Source organism: Takifugu flavidus, chromosome 5 (genome assembly GCF_003711565.1).
Source record: "Takifugu flavidus isolate HTHZ2018 chromosome 5, ASM371156v2, whole genome shotgun sequence".
Lineage (NCBI taxonomy): Eukaryota > Metazoa > Chordata > Actinopteri > Tetraodontiformes > Tetraodontidae > Takifugu > Takifugu flavidus.
The window spans coordinates 3,192,999-3,206,188 of NC_079524.1; the positions used below are offsets into that span (position 1 = coordinate 3,192,999).

The following is a 13,190-nucleotide window of genomic DNA, read 5'->3' on the forward strand; positions in this document are numbered from 1 at the left end:
AAAAAAAGCAGGAGATCAAGCCAAAGAATCAAAGACACTAAATGGTTTCAGTGTTAAATCCATAAGGGTGTATATTTATCCCATGTTGCCAAATGAGAACTACACGTCACGCAGCATAAATGATTTCTTCCTGACACTTTCTGATCCGTGTGGTGTTGTAAGGAATTTAACACACTAACTACAGATCTACAGATGGATATGTGGAAAGGAGAGGATGATGGTAAAAGGAGTGGCGGAGCACCGTAGCTACCTCTTCCTGGCGAGTGCTGGCGTGCCCCATGGCGAGGGCAGCGAGGTCTCATGAGTCAGGCAGGGAGGCACCTGCTCCGCTCGGCTGCATGGAAGCAGGTTTACACACACACACACACGCACGCACGCACACAAACAGACAGACAGAGCCGTGCAGATGGACCGGGCCGGGGATGGACAGCCAGACAGTGCCAGAGGTTAGAGGAGGAAAAAAGAGAAAGGAAGGAAAAGAAGAAAAAAGCTGTTAGTGGAAGATGAAAAGGTGCAACAAGAAAAGAGCTACAGCTGGAGCACATGCATGGAACCAGCTAGAGGTCCACAAGAGCAGGAGAATGTCATCACAGTGACCCTAGTTTTCAGCAAAAGTGTTCTAAAGAGAGATCAACGAAATCTTCAGGTGTTCAAACGTGCACAGAAGAGGAAACATTTAAACGTTTAACAGCTCAAATTATTGGGCTGAACTTTACCAAACCAAATATTAAGCTGTTCCAAAATTTGTGCAGCTCAGTTGCTGCTCACAGTTTTGCTTTCCGTCTTCTTTTCTGCAGCGTCACAAGATGGTTCCTTCGTTTTAGCCCGATGGGAACGCAGCGTCATCAGCTGACACTTGCAGAATGTCACAGCTGACCAGACTGATGCTGCTGGACTTTTCACTGCACACAATCGTCTGAGTGAGGAACACACAGCTGTGTCCCCCCCCCCCCCCCGCCTTTCTATTAGCGAACCAGCTGCCTGAATAATTTTGACCTCAGAATGTCCTCTTCACTCCTTGAACAACTTGAATTCAAAATATTACGATTAAAATCAGCGTTTCGGACAACAGCGTAATCGTGTCCCTGCAGAACTAAACGGGTAAAAATACCTCAGTTTCCTTTTTGACGTACTGACCTATCAAATGAATCAGTGGCCATCTTGTACAGGTAGATGAACAGCTTGCTGCAGTGTTTGAGTGTGGGGCAGACGCTGTCTCCGGCACAGCCCCCTGTGGTGGCCTCCTCCTCCAGCAGCCTTTGGAAAGGCTGAGCATTGGAGGGGAACACACTTGTTGGACCCAGCTTCTTTGTGTCTGAGAAACACCCCAGCAGCCTGGTGGGAGGAAGAGATTTGTAATATGAGAAAACAAGAGGGCTGATTAATTAATAGTTAAATAACTTTATTCCTGACGGCCTAAATGTTGGATTATTAATATTATTACACATCCTATACAGCTGGATTCAATAAATACGTGTTTCAGTTCTCCTTCGTAAACGAGTCTTACCTCACTGCATCGGCAAGCTTCTCATACTGGATCTCCGTACGGAAGAAGTGGGAGTTGGCGGGCTCGTAGCGCATGGCAGCGGTGAGCGTGCAGATGACGGTGTGCAGAAGCTCAAAGACCTGGTTCTGGTTCACCCGGTCCCAGCCTTGCCGCGGCGGCTGGCACAGCGAGCGCTCCATGGCTACCAGCAGGGAGGTGACGTAGACGAAGCCGCCCACCTTGCGGAACACGGTTCGAGTGCGGTGACTCTCGCGTAGCACGGCTAACAGAGCCTGAACGGGAGAGGCGTTAAAGTTTAAGGTTGAATTGCTCTTTTATTTTTATTTTTAAAAATCGGTGACGTGAATCGATGCTTTGACATTGGGAATACCCCACACTGAACCCTAATTTTGATCATTAAAATAGATGCAGAGGTAGAAATAACAAATTAAACATATGAATAAAAGTTATTCCTTTCAGTCTCAAGATGACACAAACCATCAAAACGACAGTGTATGATCTATCTGTATTATGTCTGCATTATACGACATCACACTGTAATAAATATTAGTAAAATTACAGTATAACTTATGGCAGCATCACCAATATCATCATCAATAGTACTAATAAGACTTGTAGTGTAAAGTAACTAAATCCAAACTTCAAAGTTAAAAGCACACGTACTTTTGAAAAAAAGAGTAAAAATTAGGTTTTAAAAAGTGCCTTGTTGCATTAAAATACTTTCAGTTAAAATGCAGCACTAAGACAATCTCTTCCTCCCATCTGAACTGGAAAAATGACCAAATTTAACCGTGTTTTTGAACTTGATCATTTTCAGACACAACGTGTGTCTGTCAGAGATTAAAGGCATATTCACCAGGCTAATGAGCTTAAGTCTGAGTTCTGTTTACACATCGTCTCTGTGTTCCTGTCAGCGGTACAAAAGGAAGAATCATGGCACTATTTTGTAGTCACAAAGGTGTTTTTTTAAGACGGGGAGAATTTAAATCCGTGATTTAAAAATACACAACTTAGTGCCAGGTTAATCCCACCAAGGCAGTCATTTTTCAAAAATCCAGCCCCTCATCTTCGCTGTGCCTTCCTCTCTTCACCACGCGAGCTTTACTGTAATTGTGTGTGCTAAGCTTAAATTGCATATTGACGTCAGTGTGTGTGCACGCACGTGTTGGTGTGTGTGTGTGTGTGGGCGTACCCGCAATACGTCGGTCTTCAGCTGCAGCTCAGTAGAAGGTGCAGAGTGCATGAGGCCCAGCAGTGTACCCATGTCATCATCCCCGCTGGGCGACAGGACCAGCTGTTGGATGATGAGCAGCGCGTGCTCCCGACACTGCCGGTACTTTACAATGTTGTGAACACAGCGAGCGCCGCCAAACTCTCTGAAGAGGGCTGAGAGGAACACACAAAGAAGAACAAATGTAGAAATTCATTTCTTGCCATTTCACTCAATAAACACTGCATTTGCACCACTAGAAAAGCGGAGAACCACTCAAGAGCCTCAAGCATTGAATGTAAATATATAAAACACACACGTACACACTCCGACACAATCTTGATTTAACTTGATAAAAGCAGCAAGGCCTTATCAAGGTCAAAGTCAGCCCTAAGCTGTTTCTCTGCAACTTCTTGGTTGACTTTTGCTGCATTGCTCTTAAACTTTCTGCTCCATTTTGCTTTTATTAAGACTGCAGCATAGTAACTTAAAGGGAGCCAGGTACCGCGCCTTTGCTTTACCTGCATTAGTGTTGTTAAAGCCTTGCAGGAGCACGGTTAGTGTTTCCATGACTAGCAACGCCAACTGCTTCTGCTCTTCTGCTGCTGTGTTGTTTTTACAGTCACCTACAGGTGGAGGCAAAAAGGAGGAGAGATTTGATCAAACCATCATTATGAACGCATTAGCAACAAAGCATGTGCAACATTGATGATGTAACACTGAAACATGTCTCCAAAATAAAGATGAGAAATACTTCAACCACAAAAAACAAGACGAGTCAAGCATCTGCATCTGAAGGAATAAGCTTGATGAGTGTAAAAATCTGCCGTTGATTCAAATCACTGCATTTTAAGCTAAAGGCTGTTAAGATCCAGTCAGCCAGGGGCTAAATGAGTTAAACAGTCTGGAGGCTCTTTTCTCATCAGTAGTGTTTGTTCAATACTTGAGTCAATACAGCTACAGCAGCGTAGCGGCTGGCACTAGTGCCTCACTGCAAGAAGGTTTTGGGTTCAATCGCCACTTAGAAGTTAATATGCCCTCCCTGTGTCTGTGGGGGTTTCTAACAGCGGCTCCGGGTCCCCCCACCATCAAAAAGCAGGTCCGTTGCCCCACCTCTTCAGGTGCCACCGCTTGGGGAACAGAAGTTTCAAAAATGTTTGAATTCACCTGCATGAAAGGTAAAATGAACAAGCAGCTAAACCACTTTCTTGGGTATAATAATCCCCACAGCTACACTGTCCTTAATACTCCAGTCCCAGTAGTGAAGAACTGGAGTCCTGCCATGACTAGACGGATGCTTTCATCGAGGTTATAAAGGTTAATAATATATTCTTTTATCTTTACTATGTGTCAAATGCAGGAAAAACAACACCAAAGCTTCACTTCACCTTGGTCATTATTGTGGGGGTGCTGCTGTGTGGGCTCTTTAAGCAGGGCAGCATACTTGTGCAGCAGGTTAACCAGTACCTCCAGCAGGCCCACTTCCCTCAGCACATCACTGAACACCGGGTCGTGATGGGCCAGCTTCAGCAGCGTCCTCACAGCAGTGATGCTGCAGGCGTGCGATGTGCTCGACTTCAGCAGCACGCTGACGCTGAACAGCTCTTTGCATGGCACATAATTGAGGCTGAAGACGACAAACTCCAGAAGCTCAAAGTACTTTGCCTGAGCCTCGGGGAGCTTGGCCACACGCTCCGCGAACTGTGACAGTGTATGCTGTGACTCCAGGATGAAGTAGTTGGCCGAGTCTGCCGCGTATATGTTCCCAATGGCGTCCAGAAGCATGCAAGCCAGACGGCTGGTTTTTGCCCTCAGGAAGGCGTTCTGGAGTACTGAAAACGCCTGGATGTTACGCACCGTGTGGCCTGAAGACAAAGGAGATAACGAGGAACACAGTGAGGTCACACAGTAAGATTTGCAATGTACACATTCTCCATTTGCATGCTGTATTTATAGCAGGGTCATTGATTTGCTTCTAATGATTACACATTTATCATCATAGCAGCAACTCATGACAAGTTATTAGAAAAAGTTCAGGAAATTAGTTGGTTCTTAAGGAAGCAATATAGAAAGTATTGAAACCTCACCAGGAGGTGACAACAAAACACAACAGACCACCTGAGAACAGGAAGAGAAGTTTGACTGAGTGTGACTGAGAGAAATAATATCACAGCTGAGGTGATATATTTTTGTGACTTTAGCACTTAACTTCCTACTTTATGAGTCCAGTCTTACCAACTAAACATCTAAAATACAAATGACTCATTCAACAGGTCCAATAAATAGAGCCAGTTAAAGTGAACGTATACATAAGAGGTTTTTCATTTTCAGAATGAACTCTGGCCTCTTCTTACTCCCTTTTTGAACATAAAAATGTGTCAAGTTTTGTTGTTTGATTTTGATTTGTTGTCTTGTGTTTATTGCTTTTGGTGTGTTTTCTTCTTTTATTCTGTCTTCAAATGAACTAATATTCAATTCAATCCATTTTAGGTTGTATATAAAAATAAATTATTTGCAGTGCACTAGCTGCATTTTATCCTTCTAATATTTGTGATTAGCATTAGCAAATTACTCTGAGCTCAAACTGTAGTCCTGGCTCTATTTTTAAATGAGTCAAAAAGAACATATGTGACAAGCAGAAGATGGAGAAATGGCAAACAGAAGAACATAATTAGAGAAAATGGAGCTCAGTCAGTCGCAGTGAGACCGACTAAGTGCGACTCTGCAGGAATACAAAAGCTTTGAAAATGTTTTTTTCAGTGAGTGCTGGGTAACATGTTTTAATTCTGATAATGTGCATTTCACATCGTTTTACAGATCACACAATCTGGGTGTTATTAAAGAAGCATCACCTAAAGCCGTTACAGTAATGTGCCATTACACACACAAATGTGGTGGTTTAATTAGACTTATTAGTGGACCCTCACACCGTGATGGCTTCTGGTAATGACTGCACACTGCTGGCACTATCATTAGCTGGATAAACACCCTTGTGTATATGTACATTCCTGTGCAGAGACACTCGTCAAGGAGGGCAGGAAGTCGTTATCTTTTCAAAGCAGAGATCACAGAAGCGTTCCAACATGGTCTGTGGACATATCTCTGCATTACTACCTATAGGTGTTTACAAAAGATTTATTTACTATTTGGTGTTTAATTTTATTAAGTTATTGAAATATCTGCATTTACAATTCAGGGTTTTTTTTACGATAAGACCAGAAATGTTTTGACAGTGAAGGTTGCTGGTGGATGTCAAACCAGAGATTTTATATGATAATAAAACTGTGGCGATTAGATTGTGTCGGTTGCCCTTGTCTCAGTGGGATCATTCTCTTCCTTTGGTGAATTAGTTTGATTTCTAAGCAAGCGTAAGTGCATTAAAACTCTTCACAGGAGGCGAAGCCACTTTCTTTACTGGCGCCCAATAAAATGACAGAAGGTCAAGGGGGACAGAATCAACCCAAGCATGTGGTAAGAGACAATTCTCCGAACCACTAAAGCATCTCTGGACTCCATCGTGCTCATTTGTATGCAGGAGGCTTCAGGCGCTGAGCTCCAGCAGTGTGACGGGCAGCCGTGTTTTCTGCATGGTGTGTGTCAACAACAGGTTTGGCCTACTGGGATCAGTCAGGCATCAAAGTCATTTCAGGGATTAGGGTCTGACTGGGAAGACACACCAGCTGGGGCATACAAGGAGAGTTTTTCCAAGTCATTTCTGTCCTTCGTTTCATGGCTTTAGGCTGGCCAAGGTGGTGGGAGTCTACAGATTTATGATGTCATGCTAGCAGAAGATATAAAAACTAGGACGAATCCTGGAAGGAGCAGAGTAAAAGCATCTGTACTTCCTTAAGATGCACTCCAGTCTGACCTGACTTCCAGTTAACACACATTACGTACATATATAAGGTCAAAATAAACACAATCAAAGCAAAATTACAGTAAAAAAAAGCATTATCATAACATATTTGTGCCCTTCCCAACCTAAAATCCTACCATCTTCTCAAACTAAAATGTGCTCTACGGTATCAGCATCAAGCAAACGAGTCAAGCTCCTTTTGAAACGTTAATAACACACCTTTCCCAGAAGGTTGGGGGAGAACAAAGCCGGGGAGCAGGAAGGGCGCCCCAGTTGTGAGACCAGCCGGTTTCAGCTCTGTTACACCATATGTGGTCAGGCAGGTAACGAGGTTCACAAGGTCCTTCAGTGCGTCTTTTGACTCATCCTCCTTGGCCTGCTCCAACCTGGAAACATGCAAAAAAAGCTTGTTGGACACATTCCGGAACCTGTGCTGACGCAGCATGTCCTACGAAGTTAAAATTGCACCTGAGCATGAGGTCGCAGAGGAAGGCGTAACCCTGGCACATTCGAAAATCATCCAGCAGCGTTTGCGACACGTCACTGGAGTCTTTGAGGAAGCAGGACAGGCCGGCAAACATGTCCACAATCTCAAGTGGGGACAGGTCATCAGACTGCTGCATGTTCTGAACGCACGTTGCCAGACATTCCTTCTCTGCAGGGAGACAAAGAGATTGCTGATGTGAAAAACTGGGCATGGAAATGATGACTTCAGGAACTCTCAGTTTCTTTTTCTCGAGAACTGAAAGACTGTTTTGTGGAAGTTTACAGGTTGTTCTTCTGCGTCATCTCAACATTTCACACTTCCTATAAATATATAGCGACCTAGATGTCCAAATTATCCCCCACTGTTCTCTGCATCGCAATGGCAAGTCTACCAATACTGATATTCAAATACAAATAAATTTGGTGGTAATTTTAGGTTCATGATCTCAAATAATACATTTGTATCATACAATCATTGTTCATATTTTATTCAGGCAAAGGTTCACCTTTATGTGTGAATTACCTCCACTTTTCATGTTCAAATGTACATCAGATGGGGTTAAAACCTTCACTCAAAGACACACACATGCCAGGCAAATATCCGTACCGTGGATATATTTGACCACGTTGACACTGAGGCCGTGTCTGGAGATGGTGGTGAGCACCTCCCCCGCACTCCTCCTCCAAGGCAGGTTGTGGGGGGGGCACCAAGAGGTGATGGCACTGAACAGGAGCTGGAGGTCATCTTTTTGGGCCAGCTCCTCAGCAGGAGACACAAATGTGCAGAGTTTTACCAGGATCTGTAAAACAAGAGAACAGGAACTATACTCCTGCAGACAGCACCGTCCCCACAGAGGCAGAGAAAGAAAATGTTGGTGTTTTGGATTTTGTACCTGCACAAAGACTTTTTGCAGGAGTGCCCGCCGGTCCGCAGGAGCCAGCTCTTGCTGGGTTTGAACCTGACCTGGGGTCTTCTCCTGGATGGGTGTTGGAGGTGGAGGTGGCGGCGGTGGCTGAGACGTGGGACCTACTGGTGCCTCGGTCATGTGAGGCAGGTCGAAGAACAGGTAGAGGCATTTGACCAGTGTGGATGGTACGGACATGGTGGTCATGCAGTCCACAGTTTTCTGACAATTCAAGAGGAAACAGAAACAAGATCCTCACAATTAATCCACATCACGATTTTTCAAATACTTATAGGACCAGTCTGGAAAACAGAATAAGGCGTCTTTGGTCTTTGGTGGTTGGAAAATTGATCACTTTTGTGCGATGATTCACAACAACTTTTCAGTGAGTAAAAAACTATAATAGCTTCAAGGGATTTGTGTGTGTGGGAGTGTAAGAACAAGTGCGCGCCACTGAAAATGATTCGAGAAAGATATGAGATGTGTGTGTCCTCTGAGGGGAATGAGTCAGATAATCAAACATTGCCCCTACACACACTCCCACACTAAATGAATCCCAGCCTGATCATTTACCCCCCACACCCCCCCAATTAGATGCAAGTTGTGACAGAAGACAATGACCACACACAGTAGATTAAAATGATACTCCAGTTTGTTCAAAGAATCTATCGGATTAATAACTGAACCCACCCAGTGCACACGGGGGTGCACACACAGGCTCAAATTCAATCTCTTGGCAGATCGATAAAGGTAGAGGGGGTAGGGAGAGGAAAACAGCAGGCACAGACAGCGGAAGCAGGATTTAAGAAGAGGCCTCAGCTAATAGAGAGTGACTGTAATGGAAAACTGGAGCAGCATATGTGGTACACCCAGCAATGAAGTGTGTGTATTTCCAGGCTGTGACTTGAGGGTCAGGGTTAATGGGCCCAGTCGATCAGGGCGAAACCAGACATTTCCCCGAGAGGGTGACGGCATGTGTTTAAAGCAGGCGGACAGTTACACTGCAAAATTGTGATGGTGTCCCGTAAAAGAAGTCAGCAGATCGGCAACAAAGCAAAAAACAAAAATAAAGCAGTTTTATTATCTGAAGAGAAAAAGTGGAGGTTAAATAGGAGTCGCAATAAATAGACGAGCATGGCGTCAGTTATTTGGGAGGCCAGCTGGCAGGAAGCTCCTCTGTTTTAATGTCTGAGATATCAGAGAATACAAATCTAGCAAACCTCACCACTCACACATAGACAACATTAGGCCTTCCTGTTCAGACTCAGCCCATTCTCTTATTTCCAAAAAGTTTATATGTAAAGTAATAAATAAGATGTCTTAAGATGTGCGTCTGCTCCTGGACAGAGGAAATGTCTGACTTCACAACACCAGTGAATTTCTCATGTGCAGTGGAGCAGGAAAACCAGCCAGCCAGCTGACAGGGATGCCCTCTCCCAAAAACCCTAAAATCTCCCCAGGAATGTCGAGTGAATAGTTCAAAAGATGTGTGCGGGCCAGAGGGCAATGGCATAAAATAAATTCAAGACATCCGTGTGAGCTGAAATGACTTGGAGTCGAAGCATTAGCTGAAGAAGATGGTGTATTGCGTAATGACCGGCTGCAGGGGGGATATAATTTCGAAGTTAATTCAATGAGAAAATACTTAGCACGTCACATGAAACACTGCACACACCGCCCTGACCTTTTCACATTAATGAGGTATGAGGTAGAATATGAGGTAGAGAGGGGTAAAAAAGGTTTTAACCCAAACACTATTCTCATTGCTGGGGTATCAACGGGGATAGGGGCTCAAAAAGAGCCAGAACACACGGCCTGTTAAAAGCTACGCCCTTCCTTCTACCAACCTGTCCAGAAGAGGCCAAAAGATTAATGGTGGTCAGCAGCATCCACCCACGACTCGTCTCCTCACTCTGGTTCACCTCCAGGAACTGGACAATAGCTCGACTGGCTGCCTCTGGAAACGCATACATAAAGAGACAAATTACTGGATGAAAAGTGACAGCTCATTGTTGCACACAGATGGGCTGTTAGAATCATCAGTTAAGCAATAAATCACCCCAGAGAATAAATGAGCCTGTCCAATGGTGTCTGAGGGAACATGGGATTCATTTTTACATTTTAAATGCTATAAACACATTAAGATGAGCCTGTACTGTCCACACTTGGAAGCTATGGTAATCAAGAACATGAAGGATGATCAAAAACGTAATATATTGGTGTATATGAAGCAATGTTCACTTCTCCATGTCAGTACAAACATCTGATGCTCTCCATAAAGCTATAGTTCCTCTCAAACTCAACATATGTTTGAGTAGCACCATGTAACAAAGCACTCCTACAAAATCTGAGTCAGGACTGTGATTTATGTAAATTTGATGGCTGGAAAAGTGTGAAAGAAATGTAAAAAGTCATCATTTCTAATCGATTACAGGAGGAATAATTTATTTTTGATGATAAACGGGTGAGTGGAGCGTCTGAGTCAAGCTGACTCAATTTTACTGCGGCCTTGTGACCAGATGGCCGAGGGAGCTGAGACTAGAGTTGCAAAATCAGGGTTTTTTCTTTTTTCTTTGAAAATGACACATGCTGAGACCCAAGGAGAGACAGAGGAAAGAAAGAGACAAGAAGCTTAAACTTCAGGAACTACTAGAAGCGTGCGTCTACTGTTAGACTGCAGGGAAGCTGCAGTAAAAGCTGTCAGCATTATTAAATCACTGGGGAGATGCTGCTGACAGCGCAGTAATCCCTAATTCTTTACATAAAAAAGTGCCCCATTAAAGAATTACTGTGGTTCAAGCCCCAGTGCAGACAAACCATGGAAAGTGTTCTGGTCGTAGGGGACGGCGCCTGAACACCTTCGGAGCACTGCCAGGTAGCCTTGAGCAAGGCATCGAACCCACAAATGCTCATATAGGGCCCTGCGATGAACTGGGGACCAATCCAGGGGTGGACCTGCCTTTGCCCACTGTGCACCCTCCCCGTGACCCCGAAAGGGTTAAAGCAGTTAAGTAGACGAGCAATGCTAACGTTTACTTATTAAGTAGACGTTGTGTATTTGGTTAATGTGTATTTACAGGGACACGTCACACAATAGAGGGCAGCTCAGAACGCTGCACTTGTGAAAGATGCGTGCGGTCTAACACCCAATAACATGGCTGCCGAGAAGCAGCTGAAAAGCAGATAAATGACCGTGAAGGCCGCGTCTCATTCCCTGTCCACTGGGTCTCCTTTTGACAAGGTCACACAGGAAGCTGTCTCCGGGGTAAGAAGCCAAAGAGCCATGAGTCTTGTTATTATTATCATGATTGTTATTATTTTAAAACGGGTTGTTTATGGCTGCTGTTAATTAGTGGCAATCATTGACATAATGTATGAACCGAAGGGTTTACCGGTGGATTTGTTTGAAGCTCTTCGCCTAATCTCGGTCACCATTAGGCGCGAGACCTGGGTGGTAAACTGCAGCAGGTCAGAGAATTTCTCCGTCATGGTGCTGGGCGGCGCATTTCCAAAAACCTGCAACAGTCAGAAAAGCACATTAAAAGCTGCAGACACAATAAAGACAACATGTATGAAGCCACAGAATATTGACCTTTTCTTGATTTTGGTTTGGTTCAAATACATTCAGGTGAGAAAGTGAAACACAATAATGTTAAAAAATTAATAATTTCACCCCGGAAAACACCGGCTTCTCTCTGGGTTCTACCTGGCAGACGTGCCCTAATTTTTCATCCATTAGCATGTTGCACACTGGGCCGATGGGAGAGCAGAGTACCGGCACGACTGTTTCATCCGCCTGTCCTTATTTACCCAGCAAATCTAAGACGTAAGTAGGCCCAGAGCTCCTGGTGCACAGGGAAAACTACTGCAGGAATCTGACAAAAATACACCATCAAAGCAAATCACCATAACTCAACAATTATCTGACAAATGTGAGGCAAGAACAGGGCACTAAGAGCAAACAGACCTGCCCAAAGTCTAAAAAGAGCAACCCAGTCTTTGTTACCCATCAGCCTTTGGGCTGGTATAAAGTGCTGGTGTTCACAGATCTTCCTCCCCAACAGGAGTAGACGATTAGTGTAAAGTTTTCTACAAAGTTGGAAGGGTCTGCCCCAACCTCATCACAAATAAGCCCGGCCTCTCTTCGTCTGCGTTCCCCACAGACAAATGAGCTCGTGATCAGGATTAGTGGCGCTCGGGTTCACCTCCAACTCCAGACCTCCGTGCGTCCTGTAGATTTGACTCACCCTGTTGAATACTGGGAGCATCATGTACAGCTTCTCCTCCTGCTCCTTCTGGGTCATGTGGCGAGGAGGGTGGCACAGCTCGGAGAAGAGGCGGCGCAGATGCATTAGACCCAGGGCGTTGTCCTGGGGGCTGCACTCCTCCTGCCTCGGCCGCCCCATGATCCTCTTCACCATGTTCATCTTTAGAGGCTTTGTCAGACCAAAGGTGGCCCTGCGGGCGGGAGGAAGCGGCCGCGAGTTAGTGTTAAAAACAGGACCACGCAAAAAAGAATCCGCACTTTATCAACAACAATGACTAAGTAAACTGTCGATGACGAACTTTTATGTTCCTGAGTGATGGAGACTTTTTAAATAAACGATTCATCTCTTGTCTTTGCAGCAACATTGCTGTATGACTAACTATTATTTTTACAAGTTCCATTCTTTCCAGTCTATCTTTGAGATGGTTGCTAGGATACTTCACCACAGTGCAAAGCCTACACGAGACACACAAATATCAGCTGATAACATGGACTTAATGACCTGGAACATTTGCAACAGGCACCCATGGGTCTGACAACCTGTGGCTCGTTATAAGGCGCACTAACAGTGCTGGTTAAAGGAAAGTTCTCCATGTTATAAATTATGAGCCTTGGGCCATACGTGGAATTACATACACTGAGGAACAACGCGTGCTGTTGGTTAACGAGACATTAACCAATGGATCATCTTTCTGTTCTCTAGTCTTGTACAAGTGAGCCGCTAGCACAGTTTATTACATTCCAGATCCATTCTCTGGTTCTGAAGGGTTATCTTGACCCTCCAGCCTTTAATATTCTCTCCTCAGGAGTCTGTAAACAGGCTGCATGTTTCTCATGACACGGCTTTAGTTGACATATGTAGCCTGTAGGGTATGGTTTACACACCTTAAAGATAAGAGGACTGGGTATGGTTTTGAAATGTCTTTACATGAATTCATAGCAGGTACACATAGATCAAT

General features: G+C 44.5%; 1 protein-coding gene across 8 annotated transcripts in view; it reads right to left on the reverse strand.

The window, feature by feature from the left end:
• The window catches only part of wdfy3 (WD repeat and FYVE domain containing 3), a 47,898-nt gene that overhangs the window by 27,644 nt on the left and 7,064 nt on the right, over positions 1–13,190 (reverse strand). For 6 of the 8 annotated variants that reach the window (XM_057033719.1, XM_057033717.1, XM_057033716.1 and 3 more), the window contains exons 2-14: positions 12,212–12,422; positions 11,357–11,480; positions 9,812–9,921; positions 7,953–8,186; positions 7,667–7,859; positions 7,042–7,228; positions 6,793–6,959; positions 4,106–4,582; positions 3,239–3,343; positions 2,700–2,893; positions 1,508–1,779; positions 1,138–1,335; positions 251–334 (exon numbers count right to left, since the gene is read on the reverse strand). In XM_057033719.1, coding sequence (XP_056889699.1) covers positions 251–334; positions 1,138–1,335; positions 1,508–1,779; positions 2,700–2,893; positions 3,239–3,343; positions 4,106–4,582; positions 6,793–6,959; positions 7,042–7,228; positions 7,667–7,859; positions 7,953–8,186; positions 9,812–9,921; positions 11,357–11,480; positions 12,212–12,391 — 2,525 coding nt within the window. In that variant the 5' untranslated portion in view covers positions 12,392–12,422. The remainder of the gene's footprint in view (positions 1–250; positions 335–1,137; positions 1,336–1,507; positions 1,780–2,699; positions 2,894–3,238; positions 3,344–4,105; positions 4,583–6,792; positions 6,960–7,041; positions 7,229–7,666; positions 7,860–7,952; positions 8,187–9,811; positions 9,922–11,356; positions 11,481–12,211; positions 12,423–13,190) is intronic. The other 2 variants (XM_057033722.1, XM_057033721.1) reach the window with 1 other exon arrangement.